Source organism: Bufo gargarizans, chromosome 6 (genome assembly GCF_014858855.1).
Source record: "Bufo gargarizans isolate SCDJY-AF-19 chromosome 6, ASM1485885v1, whole genome shotgun sequence".
Lineage (NCBI taxonomy): Eukaryota > Metazoa > Chordata > Amphibia > Anura > Bufonidae > Bufo > Bufo gargarizans.
In genome coordinates this window covers 323,834,441-323,857,890 of record NC_058085.1, presented here as the reverse complement: position 1 = coordinate 323,857,890, position 23,450 = coordinate 323,834,441, and the positions used below count along the sequence as shown (strand labels likewise).

Genomic DNA, 23,450 nt, shown 5'->3' with positions numbered 1-23,450 from the left:
TTTTAATTGATTTAAGGAGTTTTAACTATATACATAGATGTATTGCAATAGGTAGAACTTAATTTCATAAAAAACGCATCCCCCCCAAAAAAAACGCATGAAAAACGCAACCAAATCGCAACATGGCGATAATTACATACTATTATTCCCGTCTGGATTGTTCAACCGGGACTTGTCATTTACCAAGGAATTGTTTAAAAAGGAGGAGGTTTAGGAGTGTCTGCCATTACCACTGAGGAAGGGACCGGAACAGTCCCGAAACGCGTCTGGGCGATACTCCGCTATAACCTCCAGGAGAAAGAATTTTCGCATGGCCATGCGCTAATAGACTTTTTAAAAATTACTTTTGCTGGGATAACCAAACTGCTGTATAGCGTCTGAGCGGATAGAGAGATCGGACGGAAGTCTCACTCGTAACACCGCGAGACCAGACGCCATTGCCTTACAAGCAGCACCTACGAGAGCGCGGACGTCAGCGCGTCTCGCACAGCGGAGTGCCGGCATTTTCAAACAAACAGTAAGTGGACGACTACACACGTGCACAGCAGCAGTATACTATCATAGGAGGTAAGACTCCATACCCAGGAAAGTTTACCTTTTGGAACAAAGACAGTTACATTATTGCCATTATTGAAAGTGGTACAGCTATTAAGCTGAGACATTTCAACGGCTGACTCGGCCACTGCTGGTTGCGGTTATTCAGTATTACAGGAGGAACTTCTTGGCCCTCAAAGCCTATTAGGTGTCCTATAACTTTATCACATTTACTTTTATTAAATGTTATTTCTATTATATGTTATCAATATATGTTGATCACACTACTGCACTGTTGATTTGTAGCACTGTTCATTTTGCACGGAGAATTCATCGGATCTATATTCTTGTATTTAAATTCACAGTTTAGTATCACGTTCAATCTTATTCAAGACACCGTTATTGTATTATTGAGCTATGCCCCTCTATCAAGGTGGAATGCGGTACTAATCTGGTCGACCAAACATTTTACTATTGTAATATTTTATTTGCATTTTATTACTATTATTTTTATTGTGATATTTTTTACTGTGTTATTGTTTATTTATTTTATTATTAAATCTGAGTATTTTGCCACATAGTGAGTGCTCGCTCTTCTATTCTATCAGATCTTGAGTGTTGTCCCCCTGCTCAATAATGCAAAAAAATGTCGCTTTTCAAGGCAATGAAAGGGGTTGTCTTATTAAGAAAACCCTTGTCCATATGCCCTGTTGTAGATTCAGTCTTCCTATGCATTATGGTCAGCCATTCATTTGGCAGTTGAAGAGGAAATAAAGTGTAGTCTAATGAGGATTTCCCTGTTGATTTTGGCCAAATCGCAGGTAGGTTGTAGAATGTAGAGTAGACCTAGGAGGCTTTCTATCTAAATGGGGGTTGTATTTGTGAGATAGTCCCTTTCAACCAGGGTGGATAAAAATCAATGATTTTTTTTAAAAAAAAATTGAAAAAAAAACAGATTTTTTCAATTTAAATCGTATTTTTTTTATTTAAATCAGATTTTTTTATTTAAATCAGATTTTTTTATAAAAAAAAAATGCTTTTTGAGGAAAATATATTACCATCCAAAGGTTATTTCATTATGAAATAAAGATAACTTTTTTAATTATGTAGAATAAGGCTGTATATGTTAAATTTTTTTGTTAAATTCCATTAATCCATTCACAATGTCATGCTCTTCCAGAGGTTTTTGTAAGATTACTGGGTAGTTTCTCTGCCTACAAGATATTATCACAGATGCTTGGTTTAATTTTGGAGTTCTCAAAACTGAATTTATAACATGAAAAGAGTTGAGAAAAAGATCTTAATCCTAACTTCTACAAACCTATAAATACAGAATCAACCCCTTCAGTGCTAAGTTTAAAGTTCAGTGAATAGAAATATATGTTTGCTGAAGATATTTTAAAGAAAGTCACACCAGTGAACTGGTGGAAGTCACTCAAGCACTTGGATTTAGAGACTGTTCAAGTAATGATTTCACTTTTAACAGCAGTAGCTTCTTCTGCGGGCGTTGAAAGAATATTCTCTTCCTTTGGACTCGTTCATTCTAAATTGAGAAATCGTTTGGGTCCCGATAAAGCAGGAAAGCTTGTTTTTCTTTTCCAGATTATGAACAAAGAAGAAGATGAAGATGACGAGTGAGCTACAGAGGACATTATTAAGCTTTTCTTGTGTAGGCTGGGCTGACAGTCTAAGTTTCTTAAAATATACCGTATTTTTCGCCCTATAAGACACACCCGTCTATAAGACGCACCTAGGTTTTTGGAGAGGAAAATAAGAAAAAAAAAATGTTTTAACCAAAAGGTGTGCTGTGTGTTTGGTGGGTTTGGAACTAATGGTGGTCTGTGGATGGCACTATTACTGGGGATCTGTGGATGGCTGACACTGTTATGGAGGGATCTGTGGATGACGGACACTGCTATGGGGGGGGATCTGTGGATGACAGACACTGTTATAGGGGGGATCTGTGGATGACGGACACTGTTATGGGGGGATCTGTGGATGACAGACACTGTTATGGGGGGGATCTGTGGATGACGGACACTGTTATGGGGGGGATCTGTGGATGACAGACACTGTTATAGGGGGGATCTGTGGATGACGGACACTGTTATGGGGGGATCTGTGGATGACGGACACTGTTATGGGGGGATCTGTGGATGACGGACACTGTTATGGGGGGGATCTGTGGATGACGGACACTCTTATGGGGGGATCTCTCACTGACGTCACGCTGCCGCCCGCCCGGCCTGCCTGAATTCTACAGAAGCGATTAGGCTGTAAGGTAGTAATAGGAGTGAGGGGGCATGTTTAATAACTATTAATTGAATATGACATCTTATATTAATATACCGGAGCGGCAGGGCGGGGTGGGGCTATACTACACTGACTGCACCGCCCCGCCGCTATTGCCAGCCCCCAGACCCTCCTCCCAGTCCCTCCCCGAGTCCCCGCTTGCTCCTACATCGCAGCTTGCGATGTAAAACTGCAAGCATTCGCCCCATAAGACGCAGGGGCATTTCTCCCCTATTTTGGGGGAAGAAAAAGTGCGCCTTATGGGGGGCGAAAAATACGGTATATATTTTCTTTAGCCAAATTAGTTAACAAACATGGATGTTTAAGCAAATAACATGCTGTAATGTTATTGTTTCAGTTGAATAAATCCTATTTAAATTGTTATTATTAAGGTAATGATTATTTTTCTCCTTCCTAAGTACAACAGAAAAATTGTCCAAATCTTTATGTAAAAAACTATGATTTAAATCAGGTGCACCCTGCTTTCAACACAGCCTCACCTCCTTCCAATGGGCTGCTTGGACTTTTCAGCTGATTTTCCACCTATAGGTGAGAAATAAGGACAGGAATAAATTACTCATGATATAGAACTAAAGAAAAAAAGAGATCAATAATAACTAAAAAATAATACTGAGTTAAGAGCTGGTATATTCATTTCTCCCTTTTTTGGTTCTATATTTCATGCAAAAAAAGAAGACCTTTGAAGGTCCCAGGACACCTTTTCTCCAGCCAACACTTTCATATTCTATGGCAGATGAGACAAACCCTTTAAAGGAGTTCTCCGGTAATGATTTGAAATGGGCGCCAGCAATCTGCCCTTGAATGTGAGCAGGACTGCTTGTTTCCACTTGCAGAACTGCCTAGCGGGGTGAAGGAACGGGTCCTCACTACACTGCCCAATAATATATGGTAATGATGTGATCCTGTCTATGATAGGTCATCATGACTGAACAGCGTGGCAGGAAAACTTACCAATATGTAGTATATGCAAGTGCCAGAGCGTGGTGTATAGTGAGACCCCCGACCCCTCTCTCCCCCACGAGACAGTTCTGCAAGTGATGTACCCCTTTAAAATAAAGGTGGTACATTGAATAGGTTAGGTGAAGAATGACTTAAAGGGGATGTCTCACTTCAGCAAATGGCATTTATCATGTAGATAAAGTTAATACAAGCCACTCACTAATGTATAGGTGATTGTCCATATTGTCTCCTTTGTTGGCTTGATTCATTTTTCCATCACATTATATACTGCTCATATCCAGGGGTTATGACCACCCTGTAACTCAGCAACACTGTAGGAAAATATGTCGGCCTATGTGCACTCCCATGGTCTCGGCCCCCAAAAAGGTTAGAGCCTTTTCCTATAGTGTATGAGAAATGACATTTATCACGTAGAGAAAGTAAAAACAAGGCACTTACTAATGTATTGTGATTGTCCATATTGCCTCCTCTGCTGGCTTGATTCATTTTTCAATCTCATCTCGTTTCCAGGGGTTATGACCACCACTGCAGCTCAAAAACAAGGTGGCTGTGACGGGAGCTGCACGGTCCGGGCCACCAGAGAGGTTGGCACTTTTTCCTATGGAGTGCAAGTACAATCACCACGGCTGGATTACAGGGTGGTCGTAACCCCTGGATATGAGCAGTATATAAGTGATGGAAAAATTAATTAAGCCAGCAAAAGAGGCAATATGGACAATCACAATACATTAGTAAGTGCCTTGCATTAACTTTCTCAACATCATAAATGCCATTTTCTGAAGGGAAACAACTCCTTTGAAGGGGTTGTATCACAAAACATATTATATTTTTCAAACCAGAACCTGGATCTGATTACTTTTGTAATTGCATGTAATTAAAATTTTTGTAGGCCACTGAGGTATTCAATGAAATGTATCTGTATAGTGCCACCTGCTGTCTGTTCTTTTGGGGATTTTTTTTTGTCCATCTCACTGAGCTGGTCAAATGAATCTTCATCTGCCACCAGCAATATGTTATATTAGAAGCTGTGGCAGTTACAGGAAGTTAGCTGCAGCAGAAAGGACCCCCCCCCCACCCTTCCCCTTCCCGTGAGGTGCCTGGCTAAAGGTATTCTAGCAGAGCAATTGGATCAGTGAATGTGGAGATCTCTGGACCCATGAGAGGTACAGGGCTGGTTCTAGCTTTGTTAGAAAGGTGTTGTCATGTAAAAAATGAAAATCAGACATCATATAGTACATCAATCATGGCATAACCCCTTTAAGTAATGGATTAGAAGTAAACTTTAGATACTTTTATGGTTTTCCTAGGTGGTACTTCTTTCTGCCAGTTCTTGGTTGCTTCTTTGGACCCCTCATCTAAAATAGATTCAGTTCCAAAAAGTTTAATATAGGCAAATAATAATACCTAAAGGACTGTTTGTGTTTTTTTTAATTGACTAAACTCTAGATACCTCTCATGGGTTCCTCACCAAAAACACAAAAGAAACTTACAGGTTTTCTCTTTAGGTTCAGACACAATGCTATATAGTTTATAGGGTTCACCAATGTCTTGGCAGCTCTCCATGACCTCCTTAAAGTCTGGACTTTTGTTAAGAGCACACCGGAGTCTTGTCTTCCAAACTGAAGGGTCCTCCTTGATGTATCCATCTCGAAACTTTCCCTTATGAACAGCCCAGGCCTGACAAAGCAAAGGAGACACTTTATACTATACCATAGGTCAATGCAGACCACTCGGCATAAAGGGTTGTCATTATAGGATGTACATATCTGCCGAATGATCACAGCCAGTAGTAGAGGTGCATGCTTCTGAAGCTTGTACATGTCTTACCCTGAATAAGGCAGCATCTTCTTCCTCCTTGTAGTTATGTTTGGAGGCATGCTTCCATGGAATTCTGAATATTGTTTTCTCCTGATTTTCCCACCGGAGACCAGGATAATTGCCACTGTCTATCTGAAGTATAAGCCACTCCTTCAGTCTCAAAGGTGGAGTTCTTTCACTCATCTTCTGACCAAAACAATTGGAATCTCCAATTCTTCCAATGGTAAGACCTGAGAATAGGAGTCCTTTTAGATGGGTCAATACCCAAGCAATTATCAGGAACAAACTGTTGAGCAGAGGGGAGAGCTGCATTTGCATGCAGCAATCATCCTGTCACGGCTGCGGATGGGGAAAATCCTCAGCCGTGCGGTATCAGCAGATGGAGTCGCTGCAAGGCCAGGACAGAGAATTAGGGAGCTGGTCACCTCCTACATATCCCTAATTCTGACCCTGTCTCCTATCCGTATGAGCCAACCCTGAAGGTAGGAGGGCTCATACTCCGGAACCTGATATTCCTGCTCGCCCTCAGGGTGGCCCTGGACTAGGAGCAGGGTAAGACGACCCGTTCCTCCTAGACACAGAGGAACAGGAGTCTCACTGGCCAAGCTACATAGAAAGGGGAAACATAAACAGACATATGGCATTGACAGGTAAGTGAGACTAGTACCACACTTACCTGCCACAGACATACAACCTGGAACCCACGTGCAAGTGCTGTTATCCACAACCAACATATAAGGACACAGCACACAACAGACATCACACGGGAACCCAGTAAACCATATGCTGCAATAACACATAAGCCATAAACTAAGACCAGACAAAGTTTATGACCACCAGGGTGGCCCCCACTGGCAGATGGTAAGGTAACCAGGAGGATGTCTCCAGCAAGCATGGCTGAAGCACCCTCTCTGACTACTGCCTTCCACTGAGGCTATATAGGGTCAAGAAGCCACACCCACAGTCAGCCACACCCAGTGCACACACACACTAGGAAGGAAGTTAACCCTTCCAACACCAGGGAAGGGAAAACATCAACTTAGGGGGGAAGTGCACACAACACATATAACACCCCGTGCACACTGATAAAAGGCACACCTATAGGAGAGGTTGTCAGGTGCAACCGCATGCCTACTGCAGCAAGCTGCCCAGCACCGCTCAGGCTGCTCTGCTGCCACATACCCAATGTTGCCAGTGGCAACCACAGGTGAGGCAACATACTATAGCCCTCACCTGTGATTGAACACAACACCAAGACCGCAGGCAACTGCATGCGGCCACAAGAGTCACGACCATGACCAAGAGTCGTGACACTCCCACCCCTCAAAGCCCCCCCCAACCGAAAAGGTAAGCTGGTGGGGCCAAACAACAGGAAGGGGGAGGGGCAATGCCTGATAACCACCAGTGTCTCCCTCCAGAACTGCCGCCAACAAACCTGGACCGACACAACGGCCCCAGGTCGTCAGCCACCAAAGCAGACTGGAGGAAAGAACAACTGGAGGCACTGCCAGACAGGTACCCGTATCCTCCTCCAGAACTGCCGCCAACATACCTGGACCGACACCTCAGTCCCAGGCAGCCAGCCACCAAAGCAGTCTGGAGGAGTGACACTGGACACCGCGTCCAACTAAGGAAAACGTTCCTACTCCAGGTCACTGCCAGCAGACTCTCCCCAACCAGCACACCTGCCGGAACACCAAAGGAATGCTGCCAGCAGACGACAAGAGATAGGAACCCTGAGAGGGACGAGGGGTCACCAACACGGACCCGGTTAGCAAGGTGGCGGGGAAAAGCCACCAACCGTGCCGTTAACGGTGAACCCCATAACGCTCTCCCTCCGGAGAACGCGCATGCACCCCATCAGCCTATGGCGATGCATGCTTCACCCTCTTTCGAGGGAGACGCCACGTGAGGAGCCATGGTGGTCATACTGTCACGGCTGCGGATGGTGAAAACCCTCAGCCATGCGGTATCAGCAGATGGAGTCGCTGCAAGGCCAGGACAGAGAATTAGGGAGCTGGTCACCTCCTACACATCCCTAATTCTGACCCTGTCTCCTATCCATATGAGCCAACCCTGAAGGTAGGAGGGCTCATACTCCGTAATCTGATATTCCTGCTCGCCCTCAGGGTGGCCCTGGACTAGGAGCAGGGTAAGACGACCCGTTCCTCCTAGACACGGAGGAACAGGAGTCTCACTGGCCAAGCTACATAGAAAGGGGAAACATAAACAGACATATGGCATTGACAGGTAAGTGAGACTAGTACCACACTTACCTGCCACAGACATACAACCTGGAACCCACGTGCAAGTGCTGTTATCCACAACCAACATATAAGGACACAGCACACAACAGACATCACACGGGAACCCAGTAAACCATATGCTGCAATAACACATAAACCATAAACTAAGACCAGACAAAGTTTATGACCACCAGGGTGGCCCCCACTGGCAGATGGTAAGGTAACCAGGAGGATGTCTCCAGCAAGCATGGCTGAAGCACCCTCTCTGACTACTGCCTTCCACTGAGGCTATATAGGGCCAAGGAGCCACACCCACAGTCAGACACACCCAGTGCACACACACACTAGGAAGGAAGTTAACCCTTCCAACACCAGGGAAGGGAAAACATCAACTTAGGGGGGAAGTGCACACAACACATATAACACCCCGTGCACACCGATAAAAGGCACACCTATAGGAGAGGTTGCCAGGTGCAACCGCATGCCTACTGCAGCAAGCTGCCTAGCACCGCTCAGGCTGCTCTGCTGCCACATACCCAATGTTGCCAGCGGCAACCACAGGTGAGGCAACATACTATAGCCCTCACCTGTGATTGAACACAACACCAAGACCGCAGGCAACTGCATGCGGCCACAAGAGTCACGACCATGACCAAGTGTCGTGACACATCCCCTCTGTAGGGAGACCAACGACCATTACTGCTATTGTTTATCCCCAAACAATCACAAGTTTTCGTGTTTTCTCCTCTCTAAAAGTTTATTTCCTTTTCTTCACAAACCTCCTTACATCTCTCCCAAAAATCTGCCTTTATCTGTCCAAATAAAACAAGTATCCTTTCTCTGCAGAACCCCCCTTTAATCTCTCCTGAACCTTTCACCCAGTCTTCTTTCTCTTAGCCAGAGCTTTGCCTAAAGAGGACCTCTAACCTCTCCTAACTTGTCTGTTTTAGTAACTACTTGCATTCCCCAAGTGATAACAATTCTGGGGCATCTATTATTATGACTTTGTGATGTGGTATTCCTTTATTATTACTCCTGCAAGTTATGAATGGAACACACAGACATGTTTGCCTGAGCCAAATGTATGGAGAAGACGAAAGGGAGATGGGATAGATATTCAATCTATCCCATCTCCCTGCATGGGCAGCTTAAATAGGTTGTCTCACTTCAGAAAATAACACTTATCACGTAGAGAAAGTTAATATAAGGCACTTACTAATGTATTGTGATTCTCCATATTGCCTCCTTTGCTGGCTTGATTAATTTTTCCATCACATTATACACTGCTCGTTTCCATAGTTACAACCACCCTGCAATCCAGCAGCGGTGGCCGTGCTTGCACACTATATGAAAAAGTGCACATAAGCACGCATGCACAGCAGGTCCCATCCTGGCCACCTTGTATCTGTGTTGCAACAGTGGTCATAACCCCTGGAAACAAGCAGTGTATAATACGATGGAAAAATGAATCCAGCCGGCAGAGGATGCAATATGGGCAATCCCAATACATTAGTAAGTGCTAGCTACAAGACAAATGCCATTTGCCGAAGTGAAACAACCTCTTTCAGAGCCATAACCTTTCTATTTCCCTAGAACCTCCACTTTTATGTTCATATCCCTCTCTTTACGCTGGGTTCACACCTGAGCGTTCGCGATGGAGCGCTCTGTATGCGCGACTCTCCGGGCGTCTCGCATACGCGGCTCCGGAACAAGCGAACGCCCATTGTCGCGCGTTCCCGCTGAAGTCTATGTACGGGAACGCGCGACAAGACGCCCCAAAGAAGCTCATGTACTTCTTGGGGCGTCGGGCGTTTTACAGCACGATCGTACGCGCTGTAAAACGCTCAGGTGTGAACCATTCCCATAGGGAATCATTGGTTCTTGCCTGTTGAGCGCTTTACAGCGCGTAGGAACGCGCTGTAAAACGCTCAGGTGTGAACCCAGCCTTAGCTTTTGAGATAGCATTCCTTCACCCACCACCTTCTCTTTACCATAGAGCCTACATTAAAATTAGAAGAAAGAAAAACTGGACAGATTTACTAATGTTATAGATGGCATAAGCTTAGCCAGGCTGTGAAGACCTGCAGCAGATTTATCACAGGGGCTCAAGTAAAAGTCATACCCCTTTTTCGGACTAGGGGCAGATTTCTCCAAACCTAAGGGTACATGCACACGTTCAGGATTCATGTGCGGAGAATCCGCACTGAAATCCGCAGGTGTTCACAGGCAAATCCGTGCGGTCAATCCGCATTAATTGGTGCGGATTTGCATGCGGATTTGCATGCGGATTTTTTCAACATCTCTCTAGAACAAAAATACACCCTTTTTTAACATCATTTCCTGTGACATCATTTGAGAATCGGATTTGAGAATTAATGTACGTTGAAATCGTGATGCGATTAATTTAACACGAAATAATCGCATGGCGATTTCAACTTAAGCACTGTTATGTTCCATATTCGTTAATTCTAGCCTACTATGGAATATAGCAGTGCTAAGTAGAAATCGCCATGCGATTATTTCGTGTTATATTAATCGCATCGCGATTTCAACGTTTCAAATCCGACAGTACATTCTAGTATATGGAGACGTTCCCATGGTGATGGGGACGCTCCATTAGTACTGCTATATTCCATATTCGGCGAATATGGAATATAGCAGTATTAAGTTGAAATCGCCATGCGATTATTTTGTGTTAAATTAATCGCATCGCGATTTCAACGTACAGTAATTCTCAAATCCGACAGTACATTCTAGTATACGGAGACGTATATTGCGTCTCCATATACTATATGTAGTATATTGCTTCCTTCTCTTGCTGCAATGAACAGACACAAAATGGTGGCTGATTCCCCTTCCTATTACATACATGCGGATTTTGATGCGGATCCGCATCAAAATCCGCACTGTGTGCGTGTACCATCCGGATTTTAGCCTCTCCATTGAAGTGAATGGAGAAAATCCGCAAGATATCCGGACAGGAAAAAAAAAATTAATTGACATGTCGCGGACAATGTGCCAAATTGTGATACATTTTAGTGCAATTAATACAAAAATCTAGGTGTACTCACATTAGTAAATACGGGACACTAAGTATAAATGCATCAAGGCAGAGTCTAATGTTTGCTATGTACAATTAAAACGCCAATTTTATTGCCGTAACTTAAAAATGCCAATTGTCCCTCCTCCACAATCAAAATAGGTGTGTATCAAAAACATCAAAGCACATATCAGCGTATGAACACATCACCAATAAAGAACATCAACGTGTCAAAAAATACGCAGATCGAGCCAGGCGCCTATGACCAACAGATAGCAAATCCAGGAATACAACTAGAATATTCCCACCATGAAGGTCATGGTACTCACACCCAGTTGTATCAGGTCTGCAGTGGGCATTAATATCAATGCCTTGCCTGATATGCTCTCTCTAAATTGTGCCGTAGGTCTCCCTAGTCTGTTATTTAAGCACAGCCACCTCCCTGAGCAGGGTGACCTCAAATTGGAACCTGAAAAAACTAATGTGCCCCCATTGTTACCATGCATATCCCAGTATAGGGTTGCCCTCTTCATGGCTGTAGCTCCACCAACCTGTGCTTTAATAAGGTACAATTTAGGGAGAGAGTATCTGGCAAGGCATTAGATTTAATGGACGCTGCCCACTGCAGACTTGATAACCTGGATGTGAGTAGCATGATCTTCAGAAACTCCATTCCTTTATCAACAACCTTATCTTTACTCTAGAACCTCCATTTCTTGATCCACAACCTTCCCATTACTCTAGAACCACCATGCCTCTATCCACAACCTTCCCTTTAACCCTAGAATTGCAGTACCTGTATCTATAACCTCCCTTCCTACTCTCCAGAACCTCAATTTCTTCTCTGTACAATCTCACCTTCTTTAAGAACTTCCATTCCTTCTCACCTAAACCTTACTTCCTCTACTTTCTAGAACCAAGTTCCCCCAATATTCATGATCATTACTCCATATATTACCTGCAGCCTTGGCCTCCCCTGTTCCGTAGATTTTATCTGCCGAACTGACTCCAGTCTCTTCCCCTTGCACCTTGTCTCCAGATTTACTGCTCATCAAGAAGACGAAAAGTGAAACTGATAATTTTTACTTTCAGTTTCCAGCTTCGCAATGAGCAGCACAAGGAACCCGCCTGTCCTGTCAATAGAAAACTCAGTCGTTGACCTGCAAATGAGCAATGTAAGGGTCCATTCACACGTCCGTTTTTTCTTTCCTGATCTGTTCCGTTTTTTCAGGAACAGATCAGGACCAGATCTGGACCCATTCATTTTCAATGGGTCCTGGAAAAAATCGGACAGCACAATGTGTGCTGTCCGTTTCCGTTGTTCCGTTCCGCATGTCCGTTTAAATATAAAACATGTCCTATTCTTGTCCTGAAAAATCGGATCCTGGTACAATACAAAGTCAATGGATCCGCAAAAAACGGATGACATTCGGATGTCATTCCGTATGTCATCCGTTTTTTGCGGATTCCGTTCCTGGAAACACATAACAAATTTTTTTTTTTTTTTTTTTTTTTTTTTTTTTTTCAAAGAAATCCAAACAACTTTATTTGATTATTGAAATGTATACATGTTTCCGTTTTTTGCGGATCCGCAAAAAACGGATGACATACGGAAACATTTTCAGGAACAACGGATCCGCAAAAAACGGACCGTTTTTCAGGATGAAAAAAAACAGGACGTGTGAATGGACCCTAAAGGGATCTTTATTTGTTTTACACCAAACTCACGTTACGCTGAATCCTTCACACGCGGTCTATCATTATAGTAGATATATACATAGTATACTGTATATATCTTTACAGAATGAATATTACATAGATAATGATTGTAAACAATTGTCCTGGAGGTGGGGCCAAAGGGGAAAAAGTAGGAGAGTCTGCAAAAAAAAACTGGTGACTGAACCTAAGGGAACAGCAGTGTGAGATTTCTGTAGTCTTGCATAAACATGTGTTGTCCGAAGGACAAACTATAAAGTCTTATTTTCAGAGACAAAAATATCACCTCTTAATTTAACATATAAATAAGTCTAGAACCAAACAACATGGGCATTAGCAACATATACAGCGGCAGTGTACAGAACTGCACACACATATACAGTGGCAGTGTACAGAACCACACACACATATACAGTGGCACAGTGTACAGTCGCACACACATATACAGTGGCAGTGTACAGAACCGCACAAACATATACAGTGGCAGTGTACAGAACCGCACAGACATATACAGCGGCAGTGTACAGAACTGCACACACATATACAGTGGCAGCGTACAGAACCACACACACATATACAGTGGCACAGTGTACAGTCGCACACACATATACAGTGGCAGTGTACAGAACCGCACACACATATACAGTGGCAGTGTACAGAACCGCACAGACATATACAGCGGCAGTGTACAGAACCGCACACACATATACAGCGGCAGTGTACAGAACCGCACACACATATACAGCGGCAGTGTACAGAACCGCACACACATATACAGCGGCAGTGTACAGAACCACACACACATATACAGTGGCACAGTGTACAGTCGCACACACATATACAGTGGCAGTGTACAGAACCGCACACACATATACAGTGGCAGTGTACAGAACCGCACAGACATATACAGCGGCAGTGTACAGAACCGCACACACATATACAGCGGCAGTGTACAGAACCGCACAGACATATACAGCGGCAGTGTACAGAATCGCACACACATATACAGTGGCAGTGTACAGAACCGCACACACATATACAGCGGCAGTGTACAGAATCGCACACACATATACAGTGGCACAGTGTACAGTCGCACACACATATACAGCGGCAGTGTACAGTCGCACACACATATACAGCGGCAGTGTACAGAACCGCACACACATATACAGCGGCAGTGTACAGAACCGCACACACATATACAGCGGCAGCGTACAGAACCGCACACACATATACAGCGGCAGCGTACAGAACCGCACACACATATACAGCGGCAGCGTACAGAACCGCACACACATACAGCGGCAGCGTACAGAACCGCACACACATATACAGCGGCAGTGTACAGAACCGCACACACATATACAGCGGCAGTGTACAGAACCGCACACACATATACAGCGGCAGTGTACAGAACTGCACACACATATACAGTGGCAGTGTACAGTCGCACACACATATACAGCGGCAGTGTACAGAACCGCACACACATGTACAGCAGCAGTGTACAGAACCGCACACACATATACAGCGGCAGTGTACAGAACCGCACACACATATACAGCGGCAGTGTACAGAATCGCACACACATATACAGTGGCACTGTGTACAGTCGCACACACATATACAGCGGCAGTGTACAGTCGCACACACATATACAGCGGCAGTGTACAGAACCGCACACACATATACAGCGGCAGTGTACAGAACCGCACACACATATACAGCGACAGCGTACAGAACCGCACACACATATACAGCGGCAGAGTACAGAACCGCACACACATATACAGCGGCAGCGTACAGAACCGCACACACATACAGCGGCAGCGTACAGAACCGCACGCACACATACAGCGGCAGCGTACAGAACCGCACACACATATACAGCGGCAGTGTACAGAACCGCACACACATATACAGCGGCAGTGTACAGAACTGCACACACATATACAGTGGCAGTGTACAGTCGCACACACATATACAGCGGCAGTGTACAGAACCGCACACACATGTACAGCAGCAGTGTACAGAACCGCACACACATATACAGCGGCAGTGTACAGAACCGCACACACATATACAGCGGCAGTGTACAGAACCGCACACACATATACAGCATAAATTTATTTTATTTTTTTGATAGTTTAGACTTTTCTGATATGGCAATATGTGATATGTTTATTCATTTATTGTTTATATATTTTATATGTGAAATTGGGAAAGGGGTCATTTATACTTGATATTTTGGTGGGGTTTTTTACCTTTTTTTTTTTTTTTACACTATTTATTTAATAACTATTTCCCCCCCCTTAGGGGCCAGAACCTGGGATCTTTCAATCACTTGTCCTATTCACCCTAATATAGCTCTATCAGGGTGAATAGGATCTCACACTGTCCCTGCTGCTCTGTGCACACAGCATCAGGGATGTTACCATGGCAGCCAGGGCTTCAGCAGCGTCCTGGCTGCCATGGTAACCGATCGGAGCCCCAGGCTTACACTGCTGGGGCTCCAATCAGAACTGCCACTGCCACCAATGAAGAGAAGCAGAGGGGACCCTGTGGCCATTGCCACCAATGAAAAGGGGAGGGGACCCTGTGGCCACTGCCACCAATGATTTTAACAGTGGGGGATTGAGAGGGGCGGGCGCACTGTGCCACCAATGATTTTAATGGGGTGGGGGGGAGCACTGCGCCACCAATGATAATTAACCCTTACTACAGGAGGTGGGTACTGGCAGCAGATCAGCGGCAGTTAACCCCTCAGGTGCCGCACCTGAGGGGTTCACTGCCACTGATCACAGCTCCCTGTCAGAGGCAGGGTGCCGGCTATGTGATTCTGCTGCCGGCACCTGCCTCCTGTATTATGTGTTAAAGACGACCTTATATGGGTCCAGAATTTAAGTAGCCGGCTACACAGAGCGGCGCCCAGAGATGTCCCAGCACTTACTATTATTCCTGGGCGCCGCTCCATTCGCCCACCATGCCCCATTACTGTCTTCTGCTCCATATGCTAATTACTATCGGAGCAATGGGGAGGAGAAATCAGCTTCTCTCCTGGGCGTTCCCTCTACCTGCGCTGCGATTGGACAGCGCTACAGCCAGGGAGAAGGAACGCCCACTAGAGAAGCTAATGTCTCCTCCCCATTGCTCCGATGTGAGCGGGCGGGGCGGATCCGGGTAACTCCTTCCCTGCCAGACTGTCTGAGAAGTCCACGTAGAGGCGGTGGAGTGCCGGGATCGCCCCGGATTACTGGGGGGCAGCCATGGGAGGGCAAATACCCAGGCGCCAGGACAAAACTCCTGATCGCCATGGCGACCTGGCTCCTAGGATTTGTCGAGCCCTGGCTTACAGCTTATGAAAACCCCAAATTCACAATCTCAGAAAATTTGAATATTACATGAAATCAATAAAAAAGGATGTTAAATAGAAAAATGTAGGACCTCTGAAAAGTATAATCATGCTTCCTGATCGTCCTTGGCAGCGCACACCAAAGGGTTAAGTCCCCTAGGTACAATCATAATAGAGACCAATTAGTAAGCAAAAGATTGATTAATTACATGGTACCTCCCAGTATAAAGCACCACAGAGCACAATTACATGGTACCTCCCAGTATAAAGCACCACAGAGCACAATTACATGGTACCTCCCAGTATAAAGCACCACAGAGCACACAGAGCCATGTATTTTATTTTCTCTAGGTAACTTGAAGAGACCATCTCCCACAGTTATCCCCCCCCCCACCCCCCTGGTGTGATACTTTTTGTCCCTCACCCTGAAGATGGATGCGAGAGTGTTTTCCCCAGTTTTCAGCAGCACCTCGCTCCATTCTCTGCTTGCCTATCCCTGCATGATGTGGGTTGAGGTTGAGGCAGCAGAGACGCGCACTATAGCGGAGGTGCACGCGTGAGATGATATTGGGGAATCGAGACGTCTCGCGCATGCGCACTCTCGCTGGCACGTCCCGGAAGTATTTAACTCCGTGGCACAGTTACTATGTGGTCTCGCCAGGATGCTACTCCCACTGCTTGCTGAGGTAAGTAAGGTTAGCGTACGGGGATAACATGCTTGGCAAAATCTGGCATAGGTTTTTATGCGGCTGTCTCTTCCTCTGAGCACACTCTTAGGCTCCTTTCACACTAGCGTTCGTCGGTCCGCTCGTGAGCTCCGTTTGAAGGAGCTCACGAGCGGACCCGAACGCCTCCGTCCAGCCCTGATGCAGTCTGAATGGAGCGGATCCGCTCAGACTGCATCAGTCTGGCGGCGTTCAGCCTCCGCTCCGCTCGCCTCCGCACGGACAGGCGGACAGCTGAACGCTGCTTGCAGCGTTCAGCTGTCCGCCTGGCCGTGCGGAGGCGAGCGGATCCGTTCAGACTTACAATGTAAGTCAATGGGAACGGATCCGCTTGAAGATGTCACCATATGGCTCAATCTTCAAGCGGATCCGTCCCCCATTGACTTTACATTGAAAGTCTGAACGGATCCGCTCAGGCTACTTGCGCACTTGCGCACTTGCGAATTTTTTTAAAGTTATTAATGCAGACGGATCCGTACTGAACGGAGCCTCCGTCTGCATTAATATGATCGGATCCGTTCAGAACGGATCCGATCGAACGCTAGTGTGAAAGTAGCCTTATTAGTTTTTACTGATACTCCTTATTCTTTGTCAGATGTCTGCCTCCCCAGAGGAATCTTTTAAGAGAAAAAGAAAGTCCAGACACCGCTCCTGCAGGATTTGCGAACAACCTATGCCAGATGATGCTCTTTCTGATCTGTGTCAGGGCTGCACTTCTGTACATTCTGAGTCTCCTCTCTCCCAGAATAATGACTTTCTGCACTGGTCTAAAAATCAGCTATCCTCTGTTTTTAATGAAGTCAGAGCCTCAAATAAAAAAACTAAAAGATTGCATGAAAATTCAGAGCCACAGTTTGCCTTATCCTCTGACAGTCCCTTATCTGAGGAAGAAAAAGAATCAGATTCTGAGGATATGGAGGACACTATGCTGTTCCATAAAGAGAATCTAGGGGGTCTTCTCAAAGCAGTCAAGGACACTATTGAATCCGAGATATTTCTAATAAGTCAAAATGTGACAAGCTGTTTTATTTTCCTAAATCAGGATGCAAAGCTTTTCCAGGGCACCCGCTGCTCAATGATTGGCTAAGGCAGGATTAGGATAAACCGGATAAGAAACCAGATCCCAATTCCAGATTCAAGCATACATATAAATTAGCGGAATACACATGCTAAGGCCTCTTTCACACTACCGTTTTTTTTTTCCGTTTTGCGGTCCGTTTTTTGCGTTCCGTATACGGTCCGTATACGGAACCATTCATTTCAATGGTTCCGCAAAAAAACGGACTGTGTTCCGTATGCATTCCGTTTCCGTATTTCCGTTTTTCCGTTCCGTTGAAAAGATAGAACATGTCCTATATTTGGCCGCAAATCACGGTCCGTGGCTCCATTCAAGTCAATGGGTCCGCAAAAAAAACGGAACACATACGGAAATGCATCCGTATGTCTTCCGTATCCGTTCCGTTTTTTGCGGAACCATCAATTGAAAATGTTATGCCCAGCCCAATTTTTTCTATGTAATTACTGTATACTGTATATGCCATACGGAAAAACGGAACGGAACAACGGAACGGAAACGGAACCACAACGGAAGCAAAAAACGGAACAACGGATCCGTGAAAAACGGAACGCAAAACACTGAATTCAACATACTGTAGTGTGAAAGAGGCCTAAGAATGGATGTCAGTCCCTAAAGTAGATCTTCCAGTAGCCAGATTGTCAAAGAAGGCACTTTTTCCATCTTAAGAGACTTCCTTGATCAAGGATCCGGTTGACAAAAAGGGACTTATGCCACTCCTTGGTTCTACGCACTATGCCAGGTTTTTTGCCCAAGGTAGCTTCAACTACTAACATTAACCAAGAGATATTGCTTCCAGTAATCCAGTCTAATACTCAAGACCAGGATCAAAGTCATTTCCTGGATGTCAGAAGAGTACTTCTGTTCTACCTACAAGTCACTTCATCACTCAGGGAATGTGAAAGCATCAGGGCCCTAATAAGGGTAAAAGGGCCAGTAAAGCAACTTTAGCGAGGTGGATCAAACAGACAATAGAGTTGGCCTACTCAATAGCTGAGTTACAGTGTCCATTATTATTAAAAGTCCATTCAACAAGGTCTACAGTCTCATCCTGGGCTGAGCTGGCACAAGTCCCATTGAAACAAATCTGCAGAGCTGAGACATGGTCTACATCATCGACCTTCATTAAACACTACAGGCTAGACATTTAGGCAGCAGAAGAGGCTTCTTTTGGCAAACGAGTGCTACAGTTGGCAGCCAGTGCTCCCTCCCTTTGAGTACTGCTTTAAAATCCCTTTGGTGTGTGATGCCAAGGACGATCAGGAAAACGAAAATGTACTTACTGAAATTTTTGTTTCCTGGAGTCCGTAGGCAGCACAATATGCCCACCCTTAAAATAAATTAATGCTGCATACAATACTATGTGCTCTGTGGTGCTTTATACTGGGAGGTACCATCTAATTATTCAATCTATTGCTTACTAATTGATCTCTATTCTGATTGTACCTTAGAGGGACTTAACCCTTTGGTGTGTGTGCCTACGGACTCCAGCGAACAAAAATTTCAGTAAGTAAATTTTCGTTATATGTACTCATTACTTGGTTTGGGCCCCTTTTGCATAAATTAGTGCCTCAATGCAGCATGGTATGGATGCTATCAGCCTACGGCACTGCTGAGTGTCCTACCTCCTCTAAGGGCGTTGTCTAAGTGAACCCCACGATTCTTCACAGTACACCTGATGGTGGGGATAGACTTTGCCAAGGGGAACACCAGGTCGCTACCTCTTGAGGAGGATAGGCACACGAGGCAGCTGGTCCAGGCGGTACCAGGGAAAGGTACCAGAAGTACAGGTGTAGTTAGGCAGGCGGAGTCGTTACCAGGAGCAACAGTGCAGGACCGAAAGATGAGGCAGAGGCGTAGTCAGACAGGCGAAAGGTCAGGTTAGGCGGCCCAGGTACAGGTCAGGCAACCCGGGTCGGCAACAGGAGAGTCAAGGCTAGCAGGCAGGGATCAGACAGGTAGCAGAATCCAATAACACAAATACGAGTCAGGAACACAAGTGGTTATCAGGAGCCTTAGCAGAGCACAAAAGCCTTGACGCTGAGGCATCTGGGAAGAGGGCTGAGCCACTTATATATGCACAAGAGGGCTAGGATAGGTCACGCGGTCACATGACCTAAGCCACAAAGCCCAGAAAGTGATGCACGCCGCAATTTGCGGACCGCAAAACACATACGGTCGTGTGCATGTAGCCTTACACTGAGGTGTAATGGAAGACCAGGATGCTTCAATAATGGCCTTCAGCTCTTCTGCATTGTTTGGTCTCATGTCTCTCATCTTTCTCTTAGCAATGCCCCATAGATTCTCTATGGGGTTCAGGTCAGGCGAGTTTGCTGGCCAATCAAGCACAGTAATCACATGGTCATTGAACCAAGTTTTGGTACTTTTGGCAGTGTGGGCAGGTGCCAAGTCCTGCTGGAAAATGAAATCACCATCTCCATAAAGCTCTTCTGCAGAAAGAAGTATGAAGTGCTCCAAAATCTCCTGGTAGACGGCTGCGTTGACTCTGGACCTAATGAAGCACAGTGGACCAACACCAGCGGATGACATGACTCCCCAAATCAACACAGACTGTGGAAACTTCACACTGGACTTCAAGCATCTTGCATTGTGTGCCTCTCCATGGCAGCACAACTCCCATTGCTTAACCATTTTTCACCTTAAGGGCCACGCCATTTTTTGCAAATCTGACATGTGTCACTTTATGCGGTGGTAACTTTAAAACGCTTTTACTTATCCAGGCCATTATGAGACTGTTTTCTCGTCACATATTGTACTTCATGACAGTGGTAAAATTTAGCCATTTTTTTTGGGGGGGGGACGGGACGGGACGTTAGAAGGCTTAGAAGTTTAGAAGCAAATCTTGAGATTTTTCAGAAAATTTTCAAAACCCACTTTTTTAGGACCAGTTCAGGTCTGAAGTCACTTTGTGAGGCTTACATAATAGAAACCACCAAAAATGACCCCATTTTAGAAACAAAACCCCTCAAGGTATTCAAAACTGATTTTACAAACTTTGTTAACCCTTTCGGTGTTCCACAAGAATTTATGGAAAATGGAGATGAAATTTCAGAATTTCACTTTTTTGGCAGATTTTCCATTTTAATTAATTTCTTTCCACTAACAGCCAAACAAAACTCAATTTATTGCCCTGATTCTGTAGTTTACAGAAACACCCCATATGTGGTAGTAAACTGCTGTACGGGCGCACCGTATTGCGCAGAAGGAAAGGAACGCCATATGGTTTTTGAAAAGCAGATTTCACTGGGATAATTTTAAGCTGCCATGTCACAACTGAAATCCCCCTTAAGCACCCCTAGAGTAGAAAGTTCAAAAAAGTAACCCCATTTTAGAAACTACACCGCTCAAGGTATACAAAACTAATTTTACAAACTTTGTTAACCCTTTAGATGTTCCACAAGAATTATTGGAAAATAGAGCTAAAATTTCACTTTTTGGGCAGATTTTCCATTTTAATCCATTTTTTCCAGTTACAAAGCAAGGGTTAACAGCCAAACAAAAATCAATATTTATGGCCCTGATTCTGTAGTTTACAGAAACACCCAATATGTGGGCGTAAACTGCTGTACGGGCACACAGCAATGCAGTAAGGAAAGGAATGCCATATGGTTTTTGGGAGGCAGATTTTGCTGCTCCCAAAAAGTGACCCCATTTTGGAAACTACGGGATAAGGTGGCAGTTTTGTTGGTACTATTTTTGGGTACATATGATTTTTGCTTGCTCTATGTTACACTTTTTGTGAGGCAAGGTAACATAAAATAGCTGTTTTGGCAATGTTTTTATTTTTTGTTATTTACAACAGTTCATCTGACAGGTTAGATCATGTGGTATTTTTATAGAACAGGTTGTTACAGATGCGACAATACCAAATATGTTTGATTTTAATATGTTTGTTTCAGTTTTACATAATTAAGCATTTAAAAAAATATATGATTTTTTTTGTGTCTCCACATTCTGAAAGCCATAGTTTTTTTTTATTTTCTGGGCGACTGTCTTGTGTAGGGGCAAAAAAAATTTCTGGATGAGATGACGGTTTGATTGGTACTATTTTAGGGTATAAATGATTTTTTGATCGCTTGCTATGTGACAAAAAATAGCTTTTTTCACACCATTTTTTTTTTTTTTTACGGTGTTCATCTGAGGGATTAGGTCATGTGATGTTTTTTATAAAGCAGGTTCTTACGGACGCGGCGATACCTAATATGTCTATATTTTTTTTATATACTTAAGTTTTACACAATAAAAGCATTTTTTAAACAAAAAAGATCATGTTTTAGTATCTCCACAGTCTGAAACCCATAATTTTTTTATTTTTTGGGCGATTGTCTTAGTTAGGGTATCATTTTTTACAGGATGAGGTGACGGTTAGATTGGTACTATGTTGGGGGGAATACGCCTTTCTGATCGCTTGGTGTTGCACTTTTAGTGATGTAAGGTGACAAAAAAAAAGTTTTTTTAGCACAGTTTTTATTTTAATTTTTTGACGGTGTTCAATTTGAGGAGTTAGTTCATGTGATATTTTTATAGAGCCGGTCGATACGGACGCGTCGATACCTAATTTGTCTACTTTTCTTTTTTTCCCTATTTTTTTAAAAAAGATTTTTTTTGTTAAACTTTTCTTTACACTTTATTTTTTGTTCCACTCTGGGACTTCAAATTTAGGGGGTCTGATAGTAACATAGTACATAAGGCCGAAAAAATACATTTGTCCATCCAGTTCAGCCTGTTATCCTGCAAGTTGATCCAGAGGAAGGCAAAAAAAAAACAACCTGTGAGATAGGAGCCAAATTTCCCCACTTTAGGGGAACAAAAAATTATTTCCCGACTCCAATCAGGCAATCAGAATAACTCCCTGGATCAACGACCCCTCTCTAGTAGCTATAGCCTGTAATATTAATACACTTTAGAAATACATCCAGGCCCCTCTTGAATTATTTTATTGTACTCACCATCACCACCTCCTCAGGCAGAGAGTTCCATAGTCTCACTGCTCTTACCGTAAAGAATCCTCTTCTATGTTTGTGTACAAACCTTCTTTCCTCCAGACGCAGAGGATGTCCCCTCGTCACAGTCACCGTCCTGGGAATGAATAGATGATGGGAGAGATCTCTGTACTGACCCCTGATATATTTATACATATTAATTAGATCTCCCCTCAGTCGTCTTTTTTCTAAAGTGAATAACCCCTCCAGCTCTGCTATGTCTGCCTTGTTTACAGGAGCCCAGAACTGTACACAGTACTCTATGTGTGGTCTGACTAGCGATTTGTAAAGTGGTAGGACTATGGTCTCATCACGGGCATCTATGCCCCTTCTGATGCAACCCATTATCTTATTGGCCTTAGCAGCAGCTGCCCGACACTGGTTTTTGCAGCTTAGTTTGCCGTTTATTAAAATTCCTACATCCTTTTCCATGTCAGTGTTACCGAGTGTTTTACCATTTAGTATATAGGGGTGACTTGCATTATTCCAGGGGGCTGGATCTCACAGGCTCTCCCAGAAGACAGCGGGTCCCCGTCACAGCAGCACAGGGATCCGATCACAGCTCTGATACCCGCAAGAACATCGCATGTGCCGTGGTCAGCGCTGATCGCTACACATTAAGGGTTAATGCGCCGGCATTAGTGATTTCACCGATGCCGGTGCATGCA

At 44.4% G+C, this 23,450-nt stretch overlaps 1 protein-coding gene across 3 annotated transcripts in view; it reads right to left on the bottom strand.

Annotated features, from left to right (window-relative positions):
- The window catches only part of LOC122941565 (interferon regulatory factor 4-like), a 31,322-nt gene extending 19,363 nt beyond the window's left edge, over positions 1-11,959 (bottom strand). Inside the window, exons 1-5 of one of the 3 annotated variants that reach the window (XM_044298893.1) lie at positions 11,870-11,959; positions 5,635-5,855; positions 5,298-5,484; positions 5,098-5,162; positions 3,327-3,369 (exon numbers count right to left, since the gene is read on the bottom strand). In XM_044298893.1, coding sequence (XP_044154828.1) covers positions 3,327-3,369; positions 5,098-5,162; positions 5,298-5,484; positions 5,635-5,808 — 469 coding nt within the window. In that variant the 5' untranslated portion in view covers positions 5,809-5,855; positions 11,870-11,959. Of the gene's footprint in view, positions 1-3,326; positions 3,370-5,097; positions 5,163-5,275; positions 5,485-5,634; positions 5,856-11,869 lie in introns of those variants that run through there. The other 2 variants (XM_044298894.1, XM_044298896.1) reach the window with 2 other exon arrangements.
- Between the last annotated feature and the right edge of the window lie 11,491 nt (positions 11,960-23,450).